Source organism: Hypanus sabinus, chromosome 4 (assembly GCF_030144855.1).
Source record: "Hypanus sabinus isolate sHypSab1 chromosome 4, sHypSab1.hap1, whole genome shotgun sequence".
Taxonomy (NCBI): Eukaryota; Metazoa; Chordata; class Chondrichthyes; order Myliobatiformes; family Dasyatidae; genus Hypanus; species Hypanus sabinus.
This window is the reverse complement of record NC_082709.1, coordinates 118,944,530-118,964,404: the sequence shown is the minus strand read 5'-3', so window position 1 is coordinate 118,964,404 and position 19,875 is coordinate 118,944,530. Positions and strand designations below refer to the sequence as shown.

Genomic DNA, 19,875 nt, shown 5'->3' with positions numbered 1-19,875 from the left:
ATCCCTCTGTTCTCCTGCACTCCTCAGTGTCCTAACATTTACCTCGTATGTTCTACCTTGGTTTGACCTTCCGAAGTGGAATACCTCACACATGTCCACATTAAACTCCATCTGCCAATGTTGTGCTTCTCCTGAGCAAAGTGGGAACTCGTGAGCTCCTGATAACTATGTGTACAAGAAACGTGTCCAGCTACAACTCTGACAGACCGCTTGACAGCACTGGAGCTGTATGGATTCAGTCCATAACATCGACAGGTGCTGGGAGTATTTTGGCCAACATGTTTAGTAATCTGTGTCACACTGCAGTTTAAAGATCTAAGGGACATAAAGAATGAGTGATGAACAGGTAGAGCAGTAGCAAGCAGGTATTAGTGCAGGGTTCCCCTGTGGTCAACTCTATCCAAAATAGATAAACCACTTTGGGTACTGCTGGCTCAACAGTGAAAGGCAGCAGTAACCAAGATCACAGCTCTGTGAGTGGCTCTACTGCACAAGAGGACAGGAAAAAAGAGTGGCAGAGCTAAAGTGGTAGAGGATCCCATAGTAAGGGTACAAACAGGAGCCCCAGTGCCAGGATGGAACTTCCAGTCGGTGTGTTGCCTCCTGGGTGCAAGGATCAGGGACGAGGTTTCCCCTCTTTCTTTAAGGAAATTTTTACATCAAAATTTTACATGGCCTGAAAACTGTGAGGCACATTATACAAAATTAAATTCCAGCTGCGCAGCAAAAAAGGTGATGTGTGCAGGAGCACTTCAGTTACTGTGCAGCCAGGTATGGTGGAACTTAGAGGAAACAGTGGTCAGAGATATCTCAGAGAAATTGTAGGGCTTTCTGAAAGGGGAAGGTGAACAGCCAAGTGCCGTGGTGCAGATAGTTACCAATAACACAGGGGGAAAAGCAAGAAGAGTCTCACAAAGAAAATTTAGAGAACTAGGAGATAAATTAAAAAGTATGACCTTAACAGTAGTAATCTCAGGATTGCTATCTGTGCCACGTGCAAGTCAGAGTAGGAACAGCAGCACAGTGAGGATAAATTAGTGGCTTAAAGAGTCTTGCAGGAGGAAGGGTTTCAGATTCCTGAAGCATTGGAACTGATTCTGGGGGAAATGGAACCAGTACCAACCGGATAGCATACAGCTAGGCAAGACTGGGTTCAATGTCCTGGGCGATTGTTGGGGAGTGTTTAAACTAATATGAGTACAGGAAAGACAAATTCCAAAGATTACTAGATTCTAAAAGGACAATAAGTTTGGGCGCACTTCATCTGAATGCCTATATTATTCCAAACAAGGTCAATGAATCTCAGGCATAAATCAGTACAAAGGGGTTTGATTAAATGGTTAATTACAGAAACATGGCTACAGGGTGGAGTTGATTAGGAACGAAATATCCCGGAGTATCAGGCAATACAGAAAGATAGGGAGGAAGGTAAGGAAAGTGGGATAGTGATCTTATTGAAGGATGGGATCAAGGTGATAGTGAGAGACGATTTAAGATCTAAGGAACAGATGATGAATCATCTGGGTAGAGATTAGGAATAGTAAAGAGAAAAAAAATGACTGTTGGGGGTTGTCTGTAGGCCACCGAATAACATTACATAGAAAGTAATAGAAATAAACTAAAAAATGTTTGCTACATCATAGCCTGCTATGCAAAACACCAACACCTTTGAACAAAAAAGCCTACAAAAAGTAGTAGAAAAAGCCCAGTTCATCATGAGTAAAGCGGAGATCAGAATGAACTGCTTTTCCCCAGGAAGTAGTGAATCTGTAGAATTCTCTGCTAAGGGAAGCAGTAGAGACTACTTCATTAAATATATGCAAGACATGGAAAGATTTTTGCAAGCAGGGCCAGTAAAAGTTTTGGGGAAAATTAACCGTTTATTCCTACTCTCTACTTATTAATAAAATATCATATCTGCCCTCCTCCACCTTCTATTCTGGCTTTTGTCCCCGTCTCTTTCTCGCCCTGATGTGGAGTCTCAGCCTGAAACATTGACTGTTTATTTCCCCTTCGTAGGTACTGTCCGACTTGCTGAGCTCCTCCAGCATCTTGTGTATTTTGCTCAAGATTTCCAGCTTCTGCATAGTCTTGTGTTTAATATATTCCAGGATATGACCTCAAACCATGTAAACTAATTGGGTCTGATCATCTGTGGGGCATCTCATTGAAAGTCTTAAATTCCAAATACACCACATCAACTGTTCCACCCTGATCAATTATAAAAAAACAGTCACAGACAAGAGTCCCTACAAAAATCACTCAGTCTTCCCCAACTAGAATCATTCAGTATTCCCCAACCAGAAGCCCTGGATGAACCATGAGAACAACAATCTGCTAAAGGCTAGATTAGAGGCATTTTCATGTTTGGTGACCCAGAAAGTTACAAGAGGTCTCTGGAAAGTCATCTCACGGGCAAAGTGACAATTCAGGACTACACTTGAATCAATGAAGGATAGTTGTTGCATAGTGTTTCAAGTCAATATACATCTGTAACAAGCACTTCATCATTGTGGATGTAAGTCCCACTGGATGACAGTCATTGAGGCCGGTTACCACATTCTTCTTGGGCACCAATATAATTGGAGCCTGCCTGAAACAAGTGGGTACTTCATTTCTGCCAGAGAGAGAGGTTAACGATCTCAGTGACAGTTGTGTCAGGGCTTGAATTCTATCACCTTATAAAGTAAAATCAAACAACATATGCGACAATAGGGCTTCGTTTCCAGGTGAGCTCAATGCCTTCAATGCTTGCTTTGAATATCAAAACATGGAGAAGCCATCACCAATTCCCACAGCCCCGATGATTCTGTGATTTCAGTCGCTGAGGTCGACATGTAAATTCCCAGGAGGGTGAATTCACAGGAAGCATCTGGCCCAGTTGAGGTACCTGTGCTTATCAACAGGCTGGAGTGTTCCTGAGATCGTTAACCTCTCTCTCCGGCAGAAATGAAGTACCCACCTGCTTCAAGCAGGCTCCAATTATATTGGTGCCCAAGAAGAATGTGGTAACCGGGCTCAATAACTGTCATCCACTGGGACTTACATCTACAATGATGAAGTGCTTGTTACAGATGTATATTGACTTGAAACACTATGCAAAAACGCTTTTACTTTTTGGGGGTATATGTATAAATAATAAACTAATTCCAATTGAGCCGAAGGGGCTGTTGCATACGGTACGCCTCTATAGATCTAAATGAGAAAGTAACAGGTGTGTATGGAGAGCTAGTAAACAAACAGGGAGAGGTAGGGTCTATCTCAGGGTCAGTCAGGTGCCGCAGTCACTATGAACATCAGGCAGCTTTGAAAGCCTAGGCCGTCTCCCAGGACAGGGGGCTGTCGTTATACTGAAAGACCACCGACCTTGCAGCGGTCCTCACCGGGTAAAATGGACGGTTCAATGCAACTTCCAAATCCTTAGTGTGGCAGGCTCCGCTCCCCCACACTGCTCAACCGACGCGGGGCGCAGAGAAAGACCGGGCAAATAGGCCTGTTTGCACGGCTCGGAAAGCCGGCACTGGCTCGATGAAGCCAGTGGCCTCTGGGGGAGACCGTCCATTCACCCTACCCGCTCCGCAGCCACGGTCACCTTCAGCCCCGGCTGCCGATGGGAGGACGGACACCCTCGCCTGCAGCCACTAACCCACACGGGAGTCTCAGCCCCAGCCCCAGCCCCAGCCCGGTACTCACGCTATTACTCCCCCGGATCAGGTTGCCCAGGAGCCGCAACATCTTGGTCATCACCGACAACTCGAAGCTCAGGCAGAGCGGCCGATGGGTGGGCCGAGCAGCGGATTTCCGGCGTGAGACGGCGAGCAGCGGAGACTGGGTGGCCGAGCAGCGGATTTCCGGCGTGAGACGGCGAGCAGCGGAGACTGGGTGGCCGAGCAGCGGATTTCCGGCGTGAGACGGCGAGCAGCGGAGACTGGGTGGCCGAGCAGCGGATTTCCGGCGTGAGACGGCGAGCAGCGGAGAATGGGTGGCCGAGCAGCGGATTTCCGGCGTGAGACGGCGAGCAGCGGAGACTGGGTGGCCGAGCAGCGGATTTCCGGCGTGAGACCCCGAGCAGCGGTGACTGGGTGGCCGAGCAGCGCCGTCCCGGAGTGAGACTCCGAGTAGCGGTAACGGGGTGGCCGAGCAGCGCCGTCCCGGAGTGAGACTCCGAGCAGCGGAGACTGGGTGGCCAAGCAGCGCCGTCCCGGAGTGAGACTCCGAGCAGCGGTGACGGGGTGGCCGAGCAGCGCCGTCCCGGAGTGAGACTCCGAGCAGCGGTGACTGGGTGGCCAAGCAGCGCCGTCCCGCAGTGACAGAAAACTCGGGGTAACTCGACCCCGTGCGCCTTCCCGCTCGGGGGTAACTGGAACCCGTGCGCCTTCCCGCTCGGGGTAACTCGACCCCGTGCGCCTTCCCGCTCGGGGTAACTCGACCCCGTGCGCCTTCCCGCTCGGGGTAACTCGACCCCGTGCGCCTTCCCGCTCGGGGTAACTGGACCCCGTGCGCCTTCCCGCTCGGGGTAACTCGACCCCGTGCGCCTTCCAGCTCGGGGTAACTCGACCCCGTGCGCCTTCCAGCTCGGGGTAACTGGACCCCGTGCGCCTTCCAGCTCGGGGTAACTCGACCCCGTGCGCCTTCCCGCTCGGGGTAACTCGACCCCGTGCGCCTTCCCGCTCGGGGTAACTGGACCCCGTGCGACTTCCCGCTCGGGGTAACTGGACCCCGTGCGCCTTCCCGCTCGGGGTGACTCGACCCCGTGCGCCTTCACACTCGGGGTAACTCGACCCCGTGCGCCTTCACGCTCGGGGTAACTCGACCACGTGCGCCTTCCCGCTCGGGGTAACTCGACCCCGTGCGCCTTCACACTCGGGGTAACTAGACCCCGTGCGCCTTCACGCTCGGGGTAACTCGACCATGTGCGCCTTCCCGCTCGGGGTAACTCGACCCCGTGCGCCTTCACACTCGGGGTAACTCGACCCCGTGCGCCTTCACACTCGGGGTAACTCGACCCCGTGCGCCTTCACACTCGGGGTAACTCGACCCCTTGCGCCTTCCCGCTCGGGGTAACTCGACCCCGTGCGCCTTCACACTCGGGTTAACTCGACCCCGTGCGCCTTCCCGCTCAGGGTAACTCGACCACGTGCGCCTTCCCGCTCTGGGGTAACTCGACCCCGTGCGCCTTCCCGCTCTGGGGTAACTGGACCCCGTGCGCCTTCCCGCTCGGGGTAACTCGACCCCGTGCGCCTTCCCGCTCGGGGTATCTCGACCCCGTGCGCCTTCCCGCTCTGGGGTAACTCGACCCCGTGCGCCTTCACACTCGGGTTAACTCGACCCCGTGCGCCTTCACACGGGGTAACTCGACCCCGTGCGCCTTCCCGCTCTGGGGTAACTGGACCCCGTGCGTCTTCCCGCTCTGGGGTAACTGGACCCCGTGCGCCTTCCCGCTCGGGGTAACTCGACCCCGTGCGCCTTCCCGCTCGGGGTAACTCGACCACGTGCGCCTTCCCGCTCGGGGTAACTCGACCCCGTGCGCCTTCCCGCTCGGGGTAACTCGACCCCGTGCGCCTTCCCGCTCGGGGTAACTCGACCCCGTGCGCCTTCACCCTCGGGGTAACTCGACCCCGTGCGCCTTCACACTCGGGGTAACTCGACCCCGTGCGCCTTCCAGCTCGGGGTAACTCGACCCCGTGCGCCTTCCCGCTCGGGGTAACTCGACCCCGTGCGCCTTCCCGCTCGGGGTAACTGGACCCCGTGCGCCTTCCCGCTCGGGGTAACTGGACCCCGTGCGCCTTCCCGCTCGGGGTAACTGGACCCCGTGCGCCTTCCCGCTCGGGGTGACTCGACCCCGTGCGCCTTCCAGCTCGGGGTAACTCGACCACGTGCGCCTTCCCGCTCGGGGTAAAACGACCCCGTGCGCCTTCACACTCGGGGTAACTCGACCCCGTGCGCCTTCACACTCGGGGTAACTCGACCCCGTGCGCCTTCCCGCTCGGGGTAACACGACCCCGTGCGCCTTCCCGCTCGGGGTAACTCGACCCCGTGCGCCTTCACACTCGGGGTAACTCGAACCCCGTGCGCCTTCCAGGTCGGGGTAACTCGACCCCGTGCGCCTTCACACTCGGGGTAACTCGACCCCGTGCGCCTTCACACTCGGGTTAACTCGACCCCGTGCGCCTTCCCGCTCTGGGGTAACTCGACCCCGTGCGCCTTCCCGCTCGGGGTAACTCGACCCCGTGCGCCTTCCCGCTCGGGGTAACTCGACCCCGTGCGCCTTCCCGCTCTGGGATAACTCGACCCCGTGCGCCTTGCCGCTCGCGGTAACTCGACCCCGTCCGCCTTCACACTCGGGGTAACTCGACCCCGTGCGCCTTCACACTCGGGGTAACTCGACCCCGTGCGCCTTCCCGCTCGGGGTAACTCGACCCCGTGCGCATTCCCGCTCGGGGTAACTCGACCCCGTGCGCCTTCCCGCTCGGGGTAACTCGACCCCGTGCGCCTTCACACTCGGGGTAACTCGACCACGTGCGCCTTCCCGCTCGGGGTAACTCGATCCCGTGCGCCTTCCCGCTCGGGGTAACTCGACCCCGTGCGCCTTCACACTCGGGGTAACTCGACCCCGTGCGCCTTCACACTCGGGGTAACTCGACCCCGTGCGCCTTCCCGCTCGGGGTAACTCGACCCCGTGCGCCTTCCAGCTCGGGGTAACTCGACCCCGTGCGCCTTCACACTCGGGATAACTGGACCCCGTGCGCCTTCCCGCTCGGGGTAACTGGACCCCGTGCGCCTTCCCGCTCGGGGTAACTGGACCCCGTGCGCCTTCCCGCTCGGGGTAACTGGACCCCGTGCGCCTTCCCGCTCGGGGTGACTCGACCCCGTGCGCCTTCACACTCGGGGTAACTCGACCCCGTGCGCCTTCCAGCTCGGGGTAACTCGACCACGTGCGCCTTCCCGCTCGGGGTAACACGACCCCGTGCGCCTTCACACTCGGGGTAACTCGAACCCCTGCGCCTTCACACTCGGGGTAACTCGACCCCGTGCGCCTTCCCGCTCGGGGTAACTCGACCCCGTGCGCCTTCACACTCGGGGTAACTCGACCCCGTGCGCTTTCACACTCGGGGTAACTCGACCCCGTGCGCCTTCCCGCTCGGGGTAACACGACCCCGTGCGCCTTCCCGCTCGGGGTAACTCGACCCCGTGCGCCTTCACACTCGGGGTAACTCGAACCCCGTGCGCCTTCCAGGTCGGGGTAACTCGACCCCGTGCGCCTTCACACTCGGGGTAACTCGACCCCGTGCGCCTTCACACTCGGGTTAACTCGACCCCGTGCGCCTTCACACGGGGTAACTCGACCCCGTGCGCCTTCCCGCTCTGGGGTAACTGGACCCCGTGCGTCTTCCCGCTCTGGGGTAACTGGACCCCGTGCGCCTTCCCGCTCGGGGTAACTCGACCCCGTGCGCCTTCCCGCTCGGGGTAACTCGACCCCGTGCGCATTCACACTCGGGGTAACTCGACCCCGTGCGCCTTCACACTCGGGGTAACTCGACCCCGTGCGCCTTCCCGCTCGGGGTAACTCGACCCCGTGCGCCTTCCCGCTCGGGGTAACTCGACCACGTGCGCCTTCCCGCTCGGGGTAACTCGACCCCGTGCGCCTTCCCGCTCTGGGGTAACTCGACCCCGTGCGCCTTCCCGCTCGGGGTAACTCGACCACGTGCGCCTTCACCCTCGGGGTAACTCGACCCCGTGCGCCTTCACACTCGGGGTAACTCGACCCCGTGCGCCTTCCAGCTCGGGGTAACTCGACCCCGTGCGCCTTCCCGCTCGGGGTAACTCGACCCCGTGCGCCTTCCCGCTCGGGGTAACTGGACCCCGTGCGCCTTCCCGCTCGGGGTGACTCGACCCCGTGCGCCTTCCAGCTCGGGGTAACTCGACCACGTGCGCCTTCCCGCTCGGGGTAAAACGACCCCGTGCGCCTTCACACTCGGGGTAACTCGACCCCGTGCGCCTTCCCGCTCGGGGTAACACGACCCCGTGCGCCTTCCCGCTCGGGGTAACTCGACCCCGTGCGCCTTCACACTCGGGGTAACTCGAACCCCGTGCGCCTTCCAGGTCGGGGTAACTCGACCCCGTGCGCCTTCCCGCTCGGGGTAACTCGACCCCGTGCGCCTTCCCGCTCTGGGATAACTCGACCCCGTGCGCCTTGCCGCTCGCGGTAACTCGACCCCGTCCGCCTTCACACTCGGGGTAACTCGACCCCGTGCGCCTTCACACTCGGGGTAACTCGACCCCGTGCGCCTTCCCGCTCGGGGTAACTCGACCCCGTGCGCCTTCCCGCTCGGGGTAACTCGACCCCGTGCGCCTTCACACTCGGGGTAACTCGACCACGTGCGCCTTCCCGCTCGGGGTAACTCGATCCCGTGCGCCTTCCCGCTCGGGGTAACTCGACCCCGTGCGCCTTCCCGCTCGGGGTAACTCGACCCCGTGCGCATTCACACTCGGGGTAACTCGACCCCGTGCGCCTTCACACTCGGGGTAACTCGACCCCGTGCGCCTTCCCGCTCGGGGTAACTCGACCCCGTGCGCCTTCCCGCTCGGGGTAACTCGACCACGTGCGCCTTCCCGCTCGGGGTAACTCGACCCCGTGCGCCTTCCCGCTCTGGGGTAACTCGACCCCGTGCGCCTTCCCGCTCGGGGTAACTCGACCACGTGCGCCTTCACCCTCGGGGTAACTCGACCCCGTGCGCCTTCACACTCGGGGTAACTCGACCCCGTGCGCCTTCCAGCTCGGGGTAACTCGACCCCGTGCGCCTTCCCGCTCGGGGTAACTCGACCCCGTGCGCCTTCCCGCTCGGGGTAACTGGACCCCGTGCGCCTTCCCGCTCGGGGTGACTCGACCCCGTGCGCCTTCCAGCTCGGGGTAACTCGACCACGTGCGCCTTCCCGCTCGGGGTAAAACGACCCCGTGCGCCTTCACACTCGGGGTAACTCGACCCCGTGCGCCTTCACACTCGGGGTAACTCGACCCCGTGCGCCTTCCCGCTCGGGGTAACACGACCCCGTGCGCCTTCCCGCTCGGGGTAACTCGACCCCGTGCGCCTTCACACTCGGGGTAACTCGAACCCCGTGCGCCTTCCAGGTCGGGGTAACTCGACCCCGTGCGCCTTCCCGCTCGGGGTAACTCGACCCCGTGCGCCTTCCCGCTCTGGGATAACTCGACCCCGTGCGCCTTGCCGCTCGCGGTAACTCGACCCCGTCCGCCTTCACACTCGGGGTAACTCGACCCCGTGCGCCTTCACACTCGGGGTAACTCGACCCCGTGCGCCTTCCCGCTCGGGGTAACTCGACCCCGTGCGCCTTCCCGCTCGGGGTAACTCGACCCCGTGCGCCTTCATACTCGGGGTAACTCGACCACGTGCGCCTTCCCGCTCGGGGTAACTCGATCCCGTGCGCCTTCCCGCTCGGGGTAACTCGACCCCGTGCGCCTTCACACTCGGGGTAACTCGACCCCGTGCGCCTTCACACTCGGGGTAACTCGAACCCGTGCGCCTTCCCGCTCGGGGTAACTCGACCCCGTGCGCCTTCCAGCTCGGGGTAACTCGACCCCGTGCGCCTTCACACTCGGGGTAACTCGACCCCGTGCGCCTTCCCGCTCGGGGTAACTGGACCCCGTGCGCCTTCCCGCTCGGGGTAACTCGACCCCGTGCGCCTTCCCGCTCAGGGTAACTCGACCCCGTGCGCCTTCCCGCTCGGGGTAACTGGACCCCGTGCGCCTTCCCGCTCGGGTTAACTCGACCCCGTGCGCCTTCACACTCGGGGTAACTCGACCCCGTGCGCCTTCCAGCTCGGGGTAACTCGACCCCGTGCGCCTTCCCGCTCGGGGTAACTCGACCCCGTGCGCCTTCCCGCTCGGGGTAACTCGACCCCGTGCGCCTTCCCGCTCGGGGTAACTGGACCCCGTGCGCCTTCCCGCTCGGGTTAACTCGACCCCGTGCGCCTTCCAGCTCGGGGTAACTCGATCCCGTGCGCCTTCCCGCTCGGGGTAACTCGACCCCGTGCGGCTTCACACTCGGGGTAACTCGACCCCATGCGCCTTCACACTCGGGGTAACTCGACCCCGTGCGCCTTCCCGCTCGGGGTAACTCGACCCCGTGCGCCTTCACACTCGGGGTAACTCGACCCCGTGCGCCTTCACACGGGATAACTCGACCCCGTGCGCCTTCCCGCTCGGGGTAACTCGACCCCGTGCGCCTTCCCGCTCTGGGGTAACGACCCCGTGCGCCTTCCCGCTCGGGGTAACTCGTCCCCGTGCGCCTTCCCGCTCGGGGTAACTGGACCCCGTGCGCCTTCCCGCTCTGGGGTAACTCGACCCCGTGCGCCTTCCCGCTCGGGGTAACTCGACCCCGTGCGCGTTCACGCTCGGGGTAACTCGACCCCGTGCGCCTTCCCGCTCGGGGTAACTCGACCCCGTGCGCCTTCCCGCTCGGGGTAACTGGACCCCGTGCGCCTTCCCGCTCGGGGTAACTGGACCCCGTGCGCCTTCCCGCTCGGGGTAACTGGACCCCGTGCGCCTTCCCGCTCGGGGTAACTCGACCCCGTGCGCCTTCACACTCGGGGTAACTCGACCCCGTGCGCCTTCCCGCTCGGGGTAACTCGACCCCGTGCGCCTTCCCGCTCGGGGTAACTCGACCCCGTGCGCCTTCCCGCTCGGGGTAACTCGACCCCGTGCGCCTTCCCGCTCGGGGTAACTCGACCCCGTGCGCCTTCCCGCTCGGGGTAACTCGACCCCGTGCGCCTTCCCGCTCTGGGGTAACTCGACCCCGTGCGCCTTCGCGCTCTGGGGTAACTCGACCCCGTGCGCCTTCCCGCTCGGGGTAACTCGACCCCGTGCGCCTTCACCCTCGGGGTAACTCGACCCCGTGCGCCTTCCCGCTCGGGGTAACTCGACCCCGTGCGCCTTCCCGCTCGGGGTAACTCGACCCCGTGCGCCTTCCCGCTCGGGGTAACTGGACCCCGTGCGCCTTCCCGCTCGGGTTAACTCGACCCCGTGCGCCTTCACACTCGGGGTAACTCGACCCCGTGCGCCTTCCCGCTAGGGGTAACTGGACCCCGTGCGCCTTCCCGCTCGGGGTAACTCGACCCCGTGCGCCTTCACACTCGGGGTAACTCGACCCCGTGCGCCTTCCAGCTCGGGGTAACTCGATCCCGTGCGCCTTCACGCTCGGAGTAACTCGACCCCGTGCGCCTTCACACTCGGGGTAACTCGACCCCGTGCGCCTTCACACTCGGGGTAACTCGACCCCGTGCGCCTTCCCGCTCGGGGTAACTCGACCCCGTGCGCCTTCACACTCGGGGTAACTCGACCCCGTGCGCCTTCACACTCGGGGTAACTCGACCCCGTTCGCCTTCCCGCTCGGGGTAACTCGACCCCGTGCGCCTTCACCCTCGGGGTAACTCGACCCCGTGCGCCTTCCCGCTCGGGGTAACTCGACCCCGTGCGCCTTCCCGCTCGGGGTAACACGACCCCGTGCGCCTTCCCGCTCGGGGTAACTGGACCCCGTGCGCCTTCCCGCTCGGGTTAACTCGACCCCGTGCGCCTTCACACTCGGGGTAACTCGACCCCGTGCGCCTTCCAGCTCGGGGTAACTCGACCCCGTGCGCCTTCCCGCTCGGGGTAACTCGACCCCGTGCGCCTTCCCGCTCGGGGTAACTCGACCCCGTGCGCCTTCCCGCTCGGGGTAACTGGACCCCGTGCGCCTTCCCGCTCGGGTTAACTCGACCCCGTGCGCCTTCACACTCGGGGTAACTCGACCCCGTGCGCCTTCCAGCTCGGGGTAACTCGATCCCGTGCGCCTTCCCGCTCGGGGTAACTCGACCCCGTGCGCCTTCACACTCGGGGTAACTCGACCCCGTGCGCCTTCACACTCGGGGTAACTCGACCCCGTTCGCCTTCCCGCTCGGGGTAACTCGACCCCGTGCGCCTTCACCCTCGGGGTAACTCGATCCCGTGCGCCTTCCCGCTCGGGGTAACTCGACCCCGTGCGCCTTCACACTCGGGGTAACTCGACCCCGTGCGCCTTCACACTCGGGGTAACTCGACCCCGTTCGCCTTCCCGCTCGGGGTAACTCGACCCCGTGCGCCTTCACCCTCGGGGTAACTCGACCCCGTGCGCCTTCCCGCTCGGGGTAACTCGACCCCGTGCGCCTTCCCGCTCGGGGTAACTCGACCCCGTGCGCCTTCCCGCTCGGGGTAACTGGACCCCGTGCGCCTTCCCGCTCGGGTTAACTCGACCCCGTGCGCCTTCACACTCGGGGTAACTCGACCCCGTGCGCCTTCCCGCTCGGGGTAACTGGACCCCGTGCGCCTTCCCGCTCGGGGTAACTCGACCCCGTGCGCCTTCCCGCTCGGGGTAACTGGACCCCGTGCGCCTTCCCGCTCGGGGTAACTCGATCCCGTGCGCCTTCCCGCTCGGGGTAACTCGACCCCGTGCGCCTTCACACTCGGGGTAACTCGACCCCGTGCGCCTTCACACGGGATAACTCGACCCCGTGCGCCTTCCCGCTCGGGGTAACTCGACCCCGTGCGCCTTCCCGCTCGGGGTAACTCGACCTCGTGCGCCTTCACACTCGGGGTAACTCGACCCCGTGCGCCTTCACACTCGGGGTAACTCGACCCCGTGCGCCTTCCCGCTCGGGGTAACTCGACCCCGTGCGCCTTCCCGCTCGGGGTAACTCGACCCCGTGCGCCTTCCCGCTCTGGGGTAACTCGACCCCGTGCGCCTTCCCGCTCTGGGGTAACTCGACCCCGTGCGCCTTCCCGCTCGGGGTAACTCGACCCCGTGCGCCTTCCCGCTCTGGGGTAACTCGACCCCGTGCGCCTTCCCGCTCGGGGAAACTGGACCCCGTGCGCCTTCCCGCTCGGGGTAACTCGATCCCGTGCGCCTTCCCGCTCGGGGTAACTCGACCCCGTGCGCCTTCACACTCGGGGTAACTCGACCCCGTGCGCCTTCCAGCTCGGGGTAACTCGATCCCGTGCGCCTTCCCGCTCGGGGTAACTCGACCCCGTGCGCCTTCACACTCGGGGTAACTCGAACCCGTGCGCCTTCCCGCTCGGGGTAACTGGACCCCGTGCGCCTTCACACTCGGGGTAACTCGACCCCGTGCGCCTTCACACGGGATAACTCGACCCCGTGCGCCTTCCCGCTCTGGGTAACTCGACCCCGTGCGCCTTCCCGCTCGGGGTAACTCGACCTCGTGCGCCTTCACACTCGGGGTAACTCGACCCCGTGCGCCTTCACACTCGGGGTAACTCGACCCCGTGCGCCTTCCCGCTCGGGGTAACTGGACCCCGTGCGCCTTCCCGCTCGGGGTAACTGGACCCCGTGCGCCTTCCCGCTCGGGGTGACTCGACCCCGTGCGCCTTCACACTCGGGGTAACTCGACCCCGTGCGCCTTCCAGCTCGGGGTAACTCGACCACGTGCGCCTTCCCGCTCGGGGTAACACGACCCCGTGCGCCTTCACACTCGGGGTAACTCGACCCCGTGCGCCTTCACACTCGGGGTAACTCGACCCCGTGCGCCTTCCCGCTCGGGGTAACTCGACCCCGTGCGCCTTCACACTCGGGGTAACTCGAACCCCGTGCGCCTTCCAGGTCGGGGTAACTCGACCCCGTGCGCCTACACACTCGGGGTAACTCGACCCCGTGCGCCTTCACACTCGGGATAACTCGACCCCGTGCGCCTTCCCGCTCTGGGGTAACGACCCCGTGCGCCTTCCCGCTCGGGGTAACTCGACCCCGTGCGCCTTCCGGCTCGGGGTAACTCGACCCCGTGCGCCTTCCCGCTCTGGGATAACTCGACCCCGTGCGCCTTCCCGCTCGCGGTAACTCGACCCCGTGCGCCTTCACACTCGGGGTAACTCGACCCCGTGCGCCTTCCCGCTCGGGGTAACTCGACCCCGTGCGCCTTCCCGCTCGGGGTAACTCGACCCCGTGCGCCTTCCCGCTCGGGGTAACTCGACACCGTGCGCCTTCACACTCGGGGTAACTCGACCCCGTGCGCCTTCCAGCTCGGGGTAACTCGATCCCGTGCGCCTTCCCGCTCGGGGTAACTCGACCCCGTGCGCCTTCACACTCGGGGTAAGTCGACCCCGTGCGCCTTCACACTCGGGGTAACTCGACCCCGTGCGCCTTCCCGCTCGGGGTAACTCGACCCCGTGCGCCTTCACACTCGGGGTAACTCGACCCCGTGCGCCTTCACACTCGGGGTAACTCGACCCCGTGCGCCTTCACGCTCGGGGTAACTCGACCCCGTGCGCCTTCACCCTCGGGGTAACTCGACCCCGTGCGCCTTCCCGCTCGGGGTAACTCGACCCCGTGCGCCTTCCCGCTCGGGGTAACTCGACCCCGTGCGCCTTCCCGCTCGGGGTAACTGGACCCCGTGCGCCTTCCCGCTCGGGTTAACTCGACCCCGTGCGCCTTCACACTCGGGGTAACTCGACCCCGTGCGCCTTCCAGCTCGGGGTAACTCGACCCCGTGCGCCTTCCCGCTCGGGGTAACTCGACCCCGTGCGCCTTCACACGGGGTAACTCGACCCCGTGCGCCTTCACACGGGATAACTCGACCCCGTGCGCCTTCCCGCTCGGGGTAACTCGACCCCGTGCGCCTTCCCGCTCGGGGTAACTCGACCCCGTGCGCCTTCCCGCTCTGGGGTAACGACCCCGTGCGCCTTCCCGCTCGGGGTAACTCGACCCCGTGCGCCTTCCCGCTCGGGGTAACTGGACCCCGTGCGCCTTCCCGCTCGGGTTAACTCGACCCCGTGCGCCTTCACACTCGGGGTAACTCGACCCCGTGCGCCTTCCCGCTAGGGGTAACTGGACCCCGTGCGCCTTCCCGCTCGGGGTAACTCGACCCCGTGCGCCTTCACACTCGGGGTAACTCGACCCCGTGCGCCTTCCAGCTCGGGGTAACTCGATCCCGTGCGCCTTCACGCTCGGAGTAACTCGACCCCGTGCGCCTTCACACTCGGGGTAACTCGACCCCGTGCGCCTTCACACTCGGGGTAACTCGACCCCGTGCGCCTTCCCGCTCGGGGTAACTCGACCCCGTGCGCCTTCACACTCGGGGTAACTCGACCCCGTGCGCCTTCACACTCGGGGTAACTCGACCCCGTTCGCCTTCCCGCTCGGGGTAACTCGACCCCGTGCGCCTTCACCCTCGGGGTAACTCGACCCCGTGCGCCTTCCCGCTCGGGGTAACTCGACCCCGTGCGCCTTCCCGCTCGGGGTAACACGACCCCGTGCGCCTTCCCGCTCGGGGTAACTGGACCCCGTGCGCCTTCCCGCTCGGGTTAACTCGACCCCGTGCGCCTTCACACTCGGGGTAACTCGACCCCGTGCGCCTTCCAGCTCGGGGTAACTCGACCCCGTGCGCCTTCCCGCTCGGGGTAACTCGACCCCGTGCGCCTTCCCGCTCGGGGTAACTCGACCCCGTGCGCCTTCCCGCTCGGGGTAACTGGACCCCGTGCGCCTTCCCGCTCGGGTTAACTCGACCCCGTGCGCCTTCACACTCGGGGTAACTCGACCCCGTGCGCCTTCCAGCTCGGGGTAACTCGATCCCGTGCGCCTTCCCGCTCGGGGTAACTCGACCCCGTGCGCCTTCACACTCGGGGTAACTCGACCCCGTGCGCCTTCACACTCGGGGTAACTCGACCCCGTTCGCCTTCCCGCTCGGGGTAACTCGACCCCGTGCGCCTTCACCCTCGGGGTAACTCGATCCCGTGCGCCTTCCCGCTCGGGGTAACTCGACCCCGTGCGCCTTCACACTCGGGGTAACTCGACCCCGTGCGCCTTCACACTCGGGGTAACTCGACCCCGTTCGCCTTCCCGCTCGGGGTAACTCGACCCCGTGCGCCTTCACCCTCGGGGTAACTCGACCCCGTGCGCCTTCCCGCTCGGGGTAACTCGACCCCGTGCGCCTTCCCGCTCGGGGTAACTCGACCCCGTGCGCCTTCCCGCTCGGGGTAACTGGACCCCGTGCGCCTTCCCGCTCGGGTTAACTCGACCCCGTGCGCCTTCACACTCGGGGTAACTCGACCCCGTGCGCCTTCCCGCTCGGGGTAACTGGACCCCGTGCGCCTTCCCGCTCGGGGTAACTCGATCCCGTGCGCCTTCCCGCTCGGGGTAACTCTACCCCGTGCGCCTTCACACTCGGGGTAACTCGAACCCGTGCGCCTTCCCGCTCGGGGTAACTCGACCCCGTGCGCCTTCACACTCGGGGTAACTCGACCCCGTGCGCCTTCACACGGGATAACTCGACCCCGTGCGCCTTCCCGCTCGGGGTAACTCGACCCCGTGCGCCTTCCCGCTCGGGGTAACTCGACCTCGTGCGCCTTCACACTCGGGGTAACTCGACCCCGTGCGCCTTCACACTCGGGGTAACTCGACCCCGTGCGCCTTCCCGCTCGGGGTAACTCGACCCCGTGCGCCTTCCCGCTCGGGGTAACTCGACCCCGTGCGCCTTCCCGCTCTGGGGTAACTCGACCCCGTGCGCCTTCCCGCTCTGGGGTAACTCGACCCCGTGCGCCTTCCCGCTCGGGGTAACTCGACCCCGTGCGCCTTCCCGCTCTGGGGTAACTCGACCCCGTGCGCCTTCCCGCTCGGGGAAACTGGACCCCGTGCGCCTTCCCGCTCGGGGTAACTCGATCCCGTGCGCCTTCCCGCTCGGGGTAACTCGACCCCGTGCGCCTTCACACTCGGGGTAACTCGACCCCGTGCGCCTTCCAGCTCGGGGTAACTCGATCCCGTGCGCCTTCCCGCTCGGGGTAACTCGACCCCGTGCGCCTTCACACTCGGGGTAACTCGAACCCGTGCGCCTTCCCGCTCGGGGTAACTGGACCCCGTGCGCCTTCACACTCGGGGTAACTCGACCCCGTGCGCCTTCACACGGGATAACTCGACCCCGTGCGCCTTCCCGCTCTGGGTAACTCGACCCCGTGCGCCTTCCCGCTCGGGGTAACTCGACCTCGTGCGCCTTCACACTCGGGGTAACTCGACCCCGTGCGCCTTCACACTCGGGGTAACTCGACCCCGTGCGCCTTCCCGCTCGGGGTAACTGGACCCCGTGCGCCTTCCCGCTCGGGGTAACTGGACCCCGTGCGCCTTCCCGCTCGGGGTGACTCGACCCCGTGCGCCTTCACACTCGGGGTAACTCGACCCCGTGCGCCTTCCAGCTCGGGGTAACTCGACCACGTGCGCCTTCCCGCTCGGGGTAACACGACCCCGTGCGCCTTCACACTCGGGGTAACTCGACCCCGTGCGCCTTCACACTCGGGGTAACTCGACCCCGTGCGCCTTCCCGCTCGGGGTAACTCGACCCCGTGCGCCTTCACACTCGGGGTAACTCGAACCCCGTGCGCCTTCCAGGTCGGGGTAACTCGACCCCGTGCGCCTACACACTCGGGGTAACTCGACCCCGTGCGCCTTCACACTCGGGATAACTCGACCCCGTGCGCCTTCCCGCTCTGGGGTAACGACCCCGTGCGCCTTCCCGCTCGGGGTAACTCGACCCCGTGCGCCTTCCCGCTCGGGGTAACTCGACCCCGTGCGCCTTCCCGCTCTGGGATAACTCGACCCCGTGCGCCTTCCCGCTCGCGGTAACTCGACCCCGTGCGCCTTCACACTCGGGGTAACTCGACCCCGTGCGCCTTCCCGCTCGGGGTAACTCGACCCCGTGCGCCTTCCCGCTCGGGGTAACTCGACCCCGTGCGCCTTCCCGCTCGGGGTAACTCGACACCGTGCGCCTTCACACTCGGGGTAACTCGACCCTGTGCGCCTTCCAGCTCGGGGTAACTCGATCCCGTGCGCCTTCCCGCTCGGGGTAACTCGACCCCGTGCGCCTTCACACTCGGGGTAAGTCGACCCCGTGCGCCTTCACACTCGGGGTAACTCGACCCCGTGCGCCTTCCCGCTCGGGGTAACTCGATCCCGTGCGCCTTCACACTCGGGGTAACTCGACCCCGTGCGCCTTCACACTCGGGGTAACTCGACCCCGTGCGCCTTCACGCTCGGGGTAACTCGACCCCGTGCGCCTTCACCCTCGGGGTAACTCGACCCCGTGCGCCTTCCCGCTCGGGGTAACTCGACCCCGTGCGCCTTCCCGCTCGGGGTAACTCGACCCCGTGCGCCTTCCCGCTCGGGGTAACTGGACCCCGTGCGCCTTCCCGCTCGGGTTAACTCGACCCCGTGCGCCTTCACACTCGGGGTAACTCGACCCCGTGCGCCTTCCAGCTCGGGGTAACTCGACCCCGTGCGCCTTCCCGCTCGGGGTAACTCGACCCCGTGCGCCTTCACACGGGGTAACTCGACCCCGTGCGCCTTCACACGGGATAACTCGACCCCGTGCGCCTTCCCGCTCGGGGTAACTCGACCCCGTGCGCCTTCCCGCTCGGGGTAACTCGACCCCGTGCGCCTTCCCGCTCTGGGGTAACGACCCCGTGCGCCTTCCCGCTCGGGGTAACTCGTCCCCGTGCGCCTTCCCGCTCGGGGTAACTGGACCCCGTGCGCCTTCCCGCTCTGGGGTAACTCGACCCCGTGCGCCTTCCCGCTCGGGGTAACTCGACCCCGTGCGCGTTCACGCTCGGGGTAACTCGACCCCGTGCGCCTTCCCGCTCGGCGTAACTGGCCCCCGTGCGCCTTCCCGCTCGGGGTAACTGGACCCCGTGCGCCTTCCCGCTCTGGGTAACTCGACCCCGTGCGCCTTCCCGCTCGGGGTAAATCGACCCCGTGCGCCTTCACACTCGGGGTAACTCGACCCCGTGCGCCTTCACACTCGGGGTAACTCGACCCCGTGCGCCTTCCCGCTCGGGGTAACTCGACCCCGTGCGCCTTCCCGCTCGGGGTAACTGGACCCCGTGCGCCTTCCCGCTCGGGGTAACTGGACCCCGTGCGCCTTCACACTCGGGGTAACTCGACCCCGTGCGCCTTCCAGCTCGGGGTAACTCGACCCCGTGCGCCTTCCCGCTTGGGGTAACTCGACCCCGTGCGCCTTCCCGCTCGGGGTAACTCGACCCCGTGCGCCTTCACGCTCGGGGTAACTCGACCCCGTGCGCCTTCCCGCTCGGGGTAACTCGACCCCGTGCGCCTTCCCGCTCGGGGTAACTCGACCCCGTGCGCCTTCCCGCTCGGGGTAACTCGACCCCGTGCGCCTTCCCGCTCGGGGTAACTCGACCCCGTGCGCCTTCCCGCTCGGGGTAAGTCGAACCCCGTGCGCCTTCCAGGTCGGGGTAACTCGACCCCGTGCGCCTTCCCGCTCGGGGTAACTCGACCCCGTGCGCCTTCCCGCTCTGGGATAACTCGACCCCGTGCGCCTTGCCGCTCGCGGTAACTCGACCCCGTCCGCCTTCACACTCGGGGTAACTCGACCCCGTGCGCCTTCACACTCGGGGTAACTCGACCCCGTGCGCCTTCCCGCTCGGGGTAACTCGACCCCGTGCGCCTTCCCGCTCGGGGTAACTCGACCCCGTGCGCCTTCCCGCTCGGGGTAACTCGACCCCGTGCGCCTTCACACTCGGGGTAACTCGACAACGTGCGCCTTCCCGCTCGGGGTAACTCGATCCCGTGCGCCTTCCCGCTCGGGGTAACTCGACCCCGTGCGCCTTCACACTCGGGGTAACTCGACCCCGTGCGCCTTCACACTCGGGGTAACTCGAACCCGTGCGCCTTCCCGCTCGGGGTAACTCGACCCCGTGCGCCTTCCAGCTCGGGGTAACTCGACCCCGTGCGCCTTCACACTCGGGGTAACTCGACCCCGTGCGCCTTCCCGCTCGGGGTAACTGGACCCCGTGCGCCTTCCCGCTCGGGGTAACTGGACCCCGTGCGCCTTCCC

The 19,875-nt window shown here is 64.4% G+C and overlaps 1 protein-coding gene across 1 annotated transcript in view; it reads right to left on the bottom strand.

Annotated features, from left to right (window-relative positions):
* LOC132393145 (pyruvate dehydrogenase E1 component subunit alpha, mitochondrial) overlaps positions 1-3,851 on the bottom strand; it is a 29,543-nt gene extending 25,692 nt beyond the window's left edge. Inside the window, exon 1 of the mRNA XM_059968017.1 lies at positions 3,694-3,851. Within this exon, the coding sequence (XP_059824000.1) occupies positions 3,694-3,744 (51 nt within the window). The 5' untranslated portion in view covers positions 3,745-3,851. The remainder of the gene's footprint in view (positions 1-3,693) is intronic.
* Positions 3,852-19,875: the final 16,024 nt, after the last annotated feature.